The 11,283-nt window shown below is 40.5% G+C and overlaps 1 protein-coding gene across 1 annotated transcript in view; it reads right to left on the bottom strand.

Annotated features, from left to right (window-relative positions):
* Positions 1-925: 925 nt before the first annotated feature.
* TMEM132C (transmembrane protein 132C) overlaps positions 926-11,283 on the bottom strand; it is a 1,168,692-nt gene continuing 1,158,334 nt past the window's right edge. The window contains exon 9 of the mRNA XM_069756040.1: positions 926-2,389. Within this exon, the coding sequence (XP_069612141.1) occupies positions 1,211-2,389 (1,179 nt within the window). The 3' untranslated portion in view covers positions 926-1,210. The remainder of the gene's footprint in view (positions 2,390-11,283) is intronic.

Raw genomic sequence — 11,283 nt, 5'->3', positions numbered from 1 at the left:
AAATGTCACCTGATTTTGTATAATTGCATTTACATGAAATGAAAAGATTTTAAAATCCTGGTCTACGATCAATGTTGTATATGCTGAAATAAACATTATAGTCAATAGATATGAATGCACAAGCCAGTTACACTTAGCAGTCTAAGGCCTCATGCACAAGACCATATTCTGGAGCTGTATGGTAAAAATGCCCATAGAACTTCAGGAGATTGTGCACACAGTAATGTCGTGTGCGTGAGCCCTTAACCACCAATGATAAAAATCATGATAACATTCCAGAAAAGTAACTTTGCGGGTCTCTATGTCGATTTTAAAACAAGATGCACAAAAAAAAATGAAGTAATAATCCAATACACAGATGCATTTCCAGCAGAGTCTGCGGCAAATTTCCCTTGGGTCAAATGTCACACATAAGCTCATTAATGTCAAAAGAATTAATATAAAAACATTTTTTTCTTCCTTTAAAACCTAATCTGTTATAAACAAAATACATTAGAAGAACTAAAGCTTGTGCTGGTGTTGGAAATTAGAGTTTGCACAAAATGTAATCAGAATTTCACATTATAACACTTAACATAGTACAATGCATGACAATATTTTTTTTTTCCTATTTTGGCTAAATCCACTCCAATAAGACACCATTCACTGGTCTAATAAGTGGACTTAATGTTTGTTTAGGGGAAGACTATAGTAAAAATCGAAATCTGCTGGGTAGTTCGATTAGTAATAATTACTATATGATGTAAATGTTTGAAATAAAAAAAACAACAAAATTTGGACTTTTTTCATTCCTCAAATATTATACATATATACATAAAATGGAACAAGCAGTAGACTTAATTTTTCCTGGATTTCTGAAAATATCATTTTACTTCCCATCCTGTAGTTACTTTTTCTTAGAAATATAAAATTGCTTTTTTTTTTTGCCAAGTTTTACATTTTTTTTTTTAAAAGTCGTTTTTGGTATGTCCACTTTATTTGAAATTTTAATTTTATTCACAAAAGTGTCTCACTGCGTCACATTCGTTTGCTGAGTTGTTCAGGTCTTAAAATCTGTACAGATAGTCCTAATACAGAGTTCCTTGGAAAACATCACTCATTTTGGCATCTATTTTGTCATACTTAGTTTTTTCTACAACTTTTTCATCATATCATGACCTAAAAAACCAAAAGCATCAAAATAAGTGGCATTTATTCCCCATACTCAAAGTCAAATTTTATCTTTTAGCTTCTGCATATAGTTTCTTAGGTCCTTAGATTCTCCCAAATCCATATCTTGACATACCCACTTAATATCATCCTCATTGGCTGTCAACAATGAGTTGACTGTTGGGCAACTGTCATCAGCTGGAATAGTGGTGAATGTGGTGAATTTCACCTTCTTTCTTTTTGAAGTTGGGGAATGTAGAGGATCATTTTTTTTGTTTTTCATTGCTTTTTCTGTTTCTTCCATTGGCTGATGAGTTTGGCCCTGCAAGTTCTTCTGGGAGTTGCCATTAAAGAGATGATGACTCTCTTCTAAGGTGATTCCTCTGTCTATGATAGTAGTATGTTCATCTTGCTGCGGAGATACATCTGGTGTGCTCTCTAACAACTCTGTTTCATTACCAAGCCAAACCCAGTCGTGAGAATGAGTCATGTTAGCTTGACCTTCTATTGGCAGCTGTTTGTGCCTGTATTTAAGGGCAAATGTTGCACAATTAATAAGGAAGACCAATATGGCAAGGCAAAAAACACCAAGTAAAGCATACATTCCTATCTCAAGGTCACTCAATCCTCTAGATGCATTTAGGAGGTCATTATCTTCAATCTCACCATTACTTTTTGGTAAATCCACCTGGCCAGGAAAATTGGTAAAATCTATTGGGATATTTTGCAAAGGACTGTCTTCAGAAAGTTTATTGCCATCCATTCTGCCATTTATCACAGATCTAGCAGTTGTGCTTCCTTTTCTTATGGCACTTTTATCACGTTCGAGAAGAGAACCATCATACCTTCCATCACTACCATAACGATCCGGGTCTGAAACTTTCTGCCTTCGGTCACTAGTGTGGTTTTCTATTTCTTCCTCATCATATTCAGTCTCACCTGGAGAAATGGCATCACTTTGCCCAAATTTCACTTTTATATAACCATTTCCCACCGCAAGGATGCTTTTTCTCTTTGATTTTTGACAAGCCTCAGAGATCATAAAGTCTATTTTTACCAAAGGACCTTGTCCTTCACTTTCTGCTATTACAGTTGGCCACTTTACTGGATTTATTTGGTGAGTGGACACAATGGACTCATCCAATGATGTTGCAGATATTGTGAAATCTTTGGGATCATAGATGTCAAGAGGTGTCACTAAGCCATCACTGAACTGTATCCAGACACTGACCACCGCTTCCTAGAAAGAAAAAAAATTGTTAAATAAATCACACTTGTATTATAGAAAAAGAAACAAGCACATTTTGCTATTCAGCTATGTTGAGTGTTCTATGGTGATCTAAGTCTAGTGTAGCAGAACAGAACTGCTGCAGGTACAGGTATGGAGGCCTTAATATGGACACTTTTCTTGAAATGGTTGTCTAGCCTCGAGCCTGGAATAGCACAGAAGACAATCTAACCAGATAATGCAGACTTTAGACTTAAGGTACCGTCACACTGAACGATATCGCTAGCGATCTGTGACGTTGCAGCGTCCTGGATAGCGATATCGTTCAGTTTGATCACAGGATCCTGCTGTGATGTCGTTGGTCACTGCAGAAAGTCCAGAACTTTATTTCGTCGCTGGACTCCCTGCAGACATCGCTGAATCGGCGTGTGTGACGCCGATTCAGCGATGTCTTCACTGGTAACCAGGGTAAACATAGGGTTACTAAGCGCAGGGCCGCGCTTAGTAACCCGATGTTTACCCTGGTTACCAGCGTAAAAGTTAAAAAAAACAAACACTACATACTTACCTTCCGCTGTCTGTCCTCGGCGCTCTGCTTCTCTGCACTGGCTGTGAGCGCCGGCCAGCCGGAAAGCACAGCGGTGACGTCACTGCTCTGCTTTCCGGCCGCTGTGCTCACAGCCAGTGCAGGAAAGCAGAGCGCCGAGGACAGACAGCGGAAGGTAAGTATGTAGTGTTTGTTTTTTTTTACTTTTACGCTGGTAACCAGGGTAAACATCAAGTTACTAAGCGTGGCCCTGCGCTTAGTAACCCGATGTTTACCCTGGTTACCGGCATCGTTGGTCGCTGGAGAGCTGTCTGTGTGACAGCTCTCCAGCGACCAAACTGCGAGTGTGAAGGTACCTTAACAATAAAGTCCTTTATTAAGTTAGACACAGCTTCTGTAAGTTAAGCAATGTTTCAGAGCAGTAATGGCTGACATTCCTTGCTGTCAAATACATAAAACAAAGGGGAAAACAGTTGTACATAATAAATGAAAAGTTTTGAAAAACGGACCGTGAAGAAACATCAAGAACATACTTCTTGTCAATTTAAGGCAAGTGTTTGTAAAGTTGTAGCTTTAGGGTATGTTTCCACAGTCAGGATTGCGTCAGGATCTGCTCAGGATTTGACGCAGGTAAAATTTGCACCTGAGGTCACTGGCAGGTCACCTGCATTTTTCATGCTTTTTTTTACATGCGTTTTTGATGCATTTTTTCATTGCACGCTTTTTTTTGTCACTTTAAATAAAGCTAATTGAAAGTTGGCTTCTGGGAAGGAAAAAAAGTAATTTCCTGTTTGCAGATATATTGGGATACGTCCCCACGGTCAGTAAACGCTGCAGGTTGGACGCTGCGTACATCCGCGTTTTTCATGCGGATTTGTGTGTGCTTTTGTAAGCTAAATAAAGATATACAAAAAATAAAAAAGAATTGTGATGTAATTTCTTGTCCAACCTCTTCTTTTACATACTCCATTGAAGAATATTGTTTACACACAGATAGAAAGATACATCAATAGATAGCTAGATAATAGATCGATACGATAAATAGATAAAAGATAGATAGGAGATAGATAGATAGATAGATAATAGATATATACGATAGATAGATAGATAGATACATCTATAGATAGATAATAGATAGATAGATAGATAATAGATAGATGATAGATAAATAGATAGATATATCTATAGATAGATAATAGATAGATGATAGATAGATAATAGATGATAGATAAATAGATATATCTATAGATAGATAATAGATAGATAAATGATAGATAGATAGGATAGATATCTATCATCTATCTATTATCTATCTATAGATGTATCTATCTATCTATCTATCTATCTATCTATCTATCCCATATCTATTAGGCTATGTTCACACTAGCGTTGTGTGCCGCTGCATCGGCGATGCAACGCACAATGCACGCAAAAACACGGCAAAACGCACGCAAAAACGCTGCGTTTTGCGACGCATGAGTCGTTTTTTGCCGCAAAATCGGACGCAAGAAAAATGCAACTTGTTGCGTTTTCTTGGTCCGACGCTTGCGGCAAAAAAGATGCATGCGTCGCACAACGCAACAAACAAACGCATGCGTCCCCCATGTTAAATATAGGGGCGCATGACGCGTGCGTCGCCGCTGCGTCGCCCAACGCTAACCCGACGCACACTAGCATAACGCTAGTGTGAACGTAGCCTTATCTATCTATCTATTATCTATCCCATATCTATCACATCTATCTTATCTATCTATCTATCTATCTATCTATCTATCTATCTATCTATCTATTTATTATCTATCTATTATCTATCTATGCCATATCTATATATCTATCTAAACCATATCTATCTATCTAGTGATATATACTGTATATATATTATCTATCTATCAATATATCTATATATAGATATATCTATTGATAGCTAGATAGCTATATCAATAGACAGATAATAGATAGATATATAGATATGATATATACGATACATATGATAGATACGATAGATAGCTACGATATATAGATAGCTACGATATATAGATAGCTACGATAGATAGATAGCTATGATAGATAGATATGATTGATAGATAAGATAGATAGATAAGATAGATAGATAATACCAAGCCTGATGTTTAGTAATAAACATAATAAAATGGTACATAAAGAGCTAGGCCGGGATCACACATGCGAGAAACTCGGACGAGTCTCGCATCGTAACACCCGACACTGCCGCCGACACGCGGGAGCAGAGCGTGCATCTGCATGTATTTGTATGCAGCCGCATGCTTAAGAAGCGAGACATGTCTGAGTTTCTTGCATGTGTGATCCCAATCTTAAATAAAGACACACACATGAAATCTGCATTAGGCCGGGGTCACACTTGCAAGAAACTCGCCTGAGACTCGCACCTCAATAACCGGAACTGCTGCTGGCACTCGGGACCGGAGTGTGCAGCTGCATGTATTTCTATGTAGCTGAACGCTCCGGTCTGAGTGCCAACGGCAGTGCCAGGTATTGAGGTGCGAGACTCATGCGAGTTTCTCGCAAGTGTGAACCCAACCTTAAATGCAATATCTGTTTAATTTAAAAGACAGCAATTTTATTCTATGATTGCTGCAATGATTACACAAAAATCTTTTTTTAAAAGAGGTTAACTATACGGACAAGTGACAGACACTTACTGAACAGAGGTCCGTGTCTGAGTTGAGAAGGTAGAAGACCAGAGAGGTACCTGAGCAACAGTACAAAACGAGCAACTGGGGATACATTATTTTTCCTCATTTTAGACTGTGAAGAGATGATTTTTTTAAAGAAGTAATTGACAGCCATTTTAAGGTCACGTGTGTGAATTTCTTCAGTTTGTCTCTCTTTTTGACATCTTGCTAAAGAATCAGCACACAATGGTTGCATGTGCTATACATGTGTTAATCAATATACAATTGACTACAGTGGTCAAAAAAAGCCAAAAAATTCTATGTGTAGCACTAACCACAGCTGACATTACACAGAACACCATATTTAGTATAGGCATCTTTGATATTATAGCTCATAAGACAAGGACCCTGCAATTCTGCATTGTGATACATTGATTTTATCTGGAGTTAAATTGTATCATCAATGTTTAAAATACATTTCTGAAACTTAAGCTTTCTTAAAGTTTAAAAACATAATACAGAAAAGAAAAAAAATATTTTTGTCCAAATCTTTCAGCCTAAATATGAGATCTTTACACAAACTAATATAACGTTTTGTACACCTATGAACTCGTAACAAATAACTATATTTACGCTTTAATAAGCCAAGATGTATGATCACAATGCCTTATTTCTTTTTTCACATTTTATCGTTTTGATTTTTTTGTTCTTAGGCTACAGAATGCAGGAAAGTTTCACTTAAATCCAGGAAAAATTAAAAGCAATAAATATTTTCTAGTAAACAAACTTTAGACTCTATAACCAGAACTCAAAGTGATGGCAATTTGTGAGTTATTAGGTTGCTAGATATTTTGTCGTGTCAGTATATGTGGAAAGCATGACATAATATTCCCCAATGTCAATATTAATAAGGTCCTGTTCTTAAATAAATAAAAAAATAGGTGGTATGCAAATTAATTCATCCATCCATCCATGCCCTCTTTTCCAATAAGATGTACTAAAAGGATAAATTGATTCAGATATTCATTATTGTCTTGCAATGTATACCATTCCATCATTATACAGCATGTAACACAAATAATATGTTAAGTACCATATATACTCGAGTATAAGCCGACCCGAGTATAAGCCGACCCCCCTAATTTTGCCACAAAAAACTGGGAAAACCTATTGACTTGAGTATAAGCCTAGGGTGGAAATGCAGCATTTACCGGTGAATTTCAAAAACAAAAATAGATCATTATTTCCCCATAGCTGTGCCATATAGTGCTCTGCACCGTTCATATTCCCCCTTGGCTGTGCCATATAGTGCTCTGCACTGTTCATATTCCCCCTTGGCTGTGCCCCATACAGTGCTCTGCACTGTTCATATTCCCCCTCGGCTGTGCCCCATACAGTGCTCTGCACTGTCCATATTCCCCCTTGGCTGTGCCCCATATAGTGCTCTGCAGCGTTCATATTCCCCCTTGGCTGTGCCCCCATAGATGCTCTGCAGCGTTCATATTCCCCCTTGGCTGTGCCCCCATAGATGCTCTGCAGCGTTCATATTCCCCCTTGGCTGTGCCCCCATAGATGCTCTGCACTGTTCATATTCCCCATAGATGCTCCACATAAATCTGTACCATGGCCGCTGCTGCTGCAATAAAAAAAAAAAAAAATGCCATACTCACCTCTCTTGCTTGCAGCTCCCAGCGTCCGGTCCCGGCATCTCCCCGCTCTGACTGATCAGGCAGAGGGCGCCGCGCACACTATATGCGTCATCGCGCCCTCTGACCTGAACATTCAGAGCGGAGCGACGCAGGGAAGATGGAGCAGCGCCCGGCGGCTGGAACGTGGACAGGTGAATATTACATACTTACCTGGTCCCGACGTCCGGCTCCCTCTGCCTGTCACAGCTGTCTTTGGTGCCGCAGATTCTTTCTCTATCAGCGGTCACCGGCACCGCTGATTAGAGAAATGAATAGGCGGCTCCACCCCTATGGGAGGTGGAGCCGCCTATTCATTTTTCTAATGAGCGGTCCCACGTGACCGCTGAAGAGGGGAAGAAGCTGCAGCACAGAAGCCCGTGGGACGGCAGGGACAGCGCGAGGATCGCTGGGACTAGGTAAGTATGCCTCAGCGCCCTCACCCCCTCACCCGCCGACCCCACCGCTACCGTGACTCGAGTATAAGCCGAGAGGGGCACTTTCAGCCCAAAAATTTGGGCTGAAAATCTCAGCTTATACTCGAGTATATACGGTAGCTTAGGCAGCCAAACAGAGCTGGCACATGAGCCATATACCGTTGCCTCTGACTGGTTGGTTAATTTTCATAAGGCCACTTGCATAACCCAAAATGAGGATTGTAAGATCATTTCACTTTCTATTTTTCAGGGCTTTTCTAGACTTGGTAAGATCAAATGTAAGGAGGTTGCTTTTCCTTCTCCTTACCTGGAACCACTTAGTCAGACAGCTGGGTTGTCCGGGGGAAGACTTTCTGCCCTGGACAGAAGGGACCATGTGACGGCTGGGGCAGGGAGGAAGAGATGGGGGTGTGGTCAGAAAAGTGCGGGAGAGCATAGCGCGCCAGACAGAGGGGACAGCGTGCCAGAGAGGAAGCAGGCTGCAGTGCCGCGCTCCCCGTGACAGAGTGCTCCCCGTGAGGGCACTAAGGCTGGAGTGAGAGTGGGGACTTGGAAGCCTCCATAATCTGAGAAGACTCTTCCCCTGACAGCGCAGAGACAGTGACTTGTGTGCAGCCCTGGTGATCGCAGTGACAAGCAAGGACCACTGAGTGTGACTAAGGAAACTGCTCAGTGTATGTGTGTTCGTGCTGTAGAGAGAGAGACTGTCGGCCTGATATCCAGAGACTTGCAGCAGAGTGGCTGTCTGACTTCCTGCTTCCAGCTGCATGGGGAGAACAGGCTGCAGAGGCTTAACCCCGTAGTTTCCAGGAGAAAGAGAAGAGACTTCTATCCCCTGGTCTCCTCGGTATAAGTACAAAGACTGTGATTCCTGGTACAGAGACTTAACAGGGCAGAGCCCCTGATTCCTGGCTGTGCTGTAAAAGCTAAAGACTCAGAGCCTGTGCATACCACATTAACTCCCGAAACCCCAGGCAGCAGGCTGTTAGAGACTACTCAGCCCACAGACAACAGAGGGACGACAACTGCATTGGAGAAGACGACCCTTCAAGCAAGTCCTCATCAGACTAATAAGTGTTCTTTTCTCAAGAAATCTTGCTTACTCCGGTTACATCGTTTGACTCCCATATTTTTGCACTGTTTTATTGCTAGTTATTTCCCACTGCGTCCTCCCTGAGAGGAGAACCTGATTCCTGTTAATAAACCCCTCAACTGTTGGTCTGTCTGTTCCGTGGTGACATACTCAGTACCTGCATGTTATTACATTATGATATTATTCACATATGGTGTCCTACTACATACATCACGGCCTCACATTTCAAAAACATAGCAAACAAGCAATTGATAAGAATATATATATATATATATATATATATATATATATATATATATAGTGATGCAAGAAAAGATGGTTCAAAGTAATATCCTCAGCTTACAGATTTATTAACATGGAAAGATACACTATCCATACAATACAAATGTTCAAAGAGATTTCCATTTGTGACATGGCAGAAGGGTAGGCAGCAGTTCTCTTCCATTCAGGGGTGTATTAACATATCCTCAGATAAGAACTCCATTGTTTCATTGATAAGTTGTCTCAGGTTGATTCACTAAAGGTACCATCACACATAACGATATCGTTAACGATATCGTTGCTTTTTGTGACGTAGCTACGATATCGTTAATGAAATCGTTATGCGTGACAGAGACCAACGATCAGGCCCCTGCTGGGAGATCGTTGGTTGCTGGGGAAAGTCCAGCACTTTATTTTGTCGCTGGATCTCCCGTGGACATCGCTGGATCGGCGTGTGTGACGCCGATTCAGCGATGTCTTCACTGGTAACCAGGGTAAACATCGGGTTACTAAGTGCAGGGCCACGCTTAGTAACCCGATGTTTACCCTGGTTACCGTTGTAAATGTAAGAAAACAAACACTACATACTTACATTACAGTGAAGACATCGCTGAATCGGCGTCACACACACCGATTCAGCGATGTCTGCGGGAATCCAGCGACAAAATAAAGTTCTGGACTTTCTGCGCCGACCAACGATGGCACAGCAGGATCCTGATCGCTGCTGCGTGTCAACCTCAACGATATCGCTAGCCAGGACGCTGCAACGTCACGGATCGCTAGCGATATCGTTCAGTGTGAAGGTACCTTTAGGCTAAAACCAATCAGCAAATATCCTGCAGTACATAAATAAGTAATGGATATAATTTTGCACCATACTTTTTGAATAACACTACTCTATATATAAATAGGCTATAAAACAACAAGTAGCTGATTGGCAGTTTTAGTGTCACTAGCTGTCAGTTGTAAATGCACTTAGGTTAGTAGCCTCATTACACAGGCACACCTCACTTCAGTTGCTCACTGAATGATCTGTAATAGGTAATTTAGCGCCGTTTGTCTTGAATTCTTAAGTCCTGCTAACATAGAATGATGTGCTACTGATAATGGTAATCCTTTTGTAGACCAAAAAGATCATTACATCAGATGAAGGAGCGTTTTAACCATTCACCAGATGATTGGCAGCCTGTTTAGACTGCAAGACTATAGTTTAAGGCGCGTCCCTAGGAACTCTTGTTCTCGATAATCTTTCAGTGTGAATGGAGCTCCTAAGGGGTACAATTGCACTGTGTGACGGTACCCTTAGTCTCTTGAAGATACTAATTGTAGCCAATAAAGCCAATTATCTCTGTTGTTTAAAAGTTTAGTTTAAAAGTGCTTAGCATAAAGCAATCTGCTTTCTGTTTTCATGCAGCATATCGCTATCTCCATGGCTTTTATGATTCTGCTTGTACATTCATCTCAAGATTTATTTCCATTAGTCACAAAGTACTATTGACATTTAAACATGGTCATGCTTGGATTCATTGATAAATTATCCAGCCAGTTAGTGGATGAAGAGTCAATATCATTTCTGGTTCTGGTATAATATGTAATTAAACCAAACTCTTCTTGTCAAAATAATTAATACTTTTATAAAGTGGTCTTGTCAATGCTACATTTTTCAATTAATTATTTTACAGAGAAAATAAAAGAATAAAGATTAGAATTAGCCTAAATACTGTACAGTTTCATATTTGCCAACTCTCCTGAAACCTCTTGGAAAAACGGGAGATCTCGCAAACTTCCCAAAAATTTGAAACATTTTCCAGAATGATGCCACATTCTCCTGATACCGATGAGTCATCGCTGCTTTTCAAAAGTTTTTGGCAACATGACAATAAAAGTGGATAGAATGCAGAACTGACGAGAATGGAGTGTGTATACCGAAGAAGGGAAGAAGGGTCATAACTGTGGGTAGAAAATTTACAGCAGCACACTGTGTATCACATCTTGATTATTTTGTTTAACCCTTTCCTGACATGTGCCAAATATGTACAGTGCTGCGGGAGCTGCGTTCCTGCCAACTGCCATAAAGATACTGCGTGATGATCCCGCAGGATCAAGCTTTGCACTATATGAGAGCTGACACCCTGCAGCAACACTCATGGTCAGTTCTAGCACTGATCGCAGGCATTTTGATGTCGCTGTCAATAGTGACAGTAACATAGATGGGCATCGTAGAGGGAGGGA

Source organism: Ranitomeya imitator, chromosome 1, assembly GCF_032444005.1.
Source record: "Ranitomeya imitator isolate aRanImi1 chromosome 1, aRanImi1.pri, whole genome shotgun sequence".
In the NCBI taxonomy this organism is placed as follows: Eukaryota; Metazoa; Chordata; class Amphibia; order Anura; family Dendrobatidae; genus Ranitomeya; species Ranitomeya imitator.
This window is presented reverse-complemented; position numbering and strand designations above follow the sequence as displayed.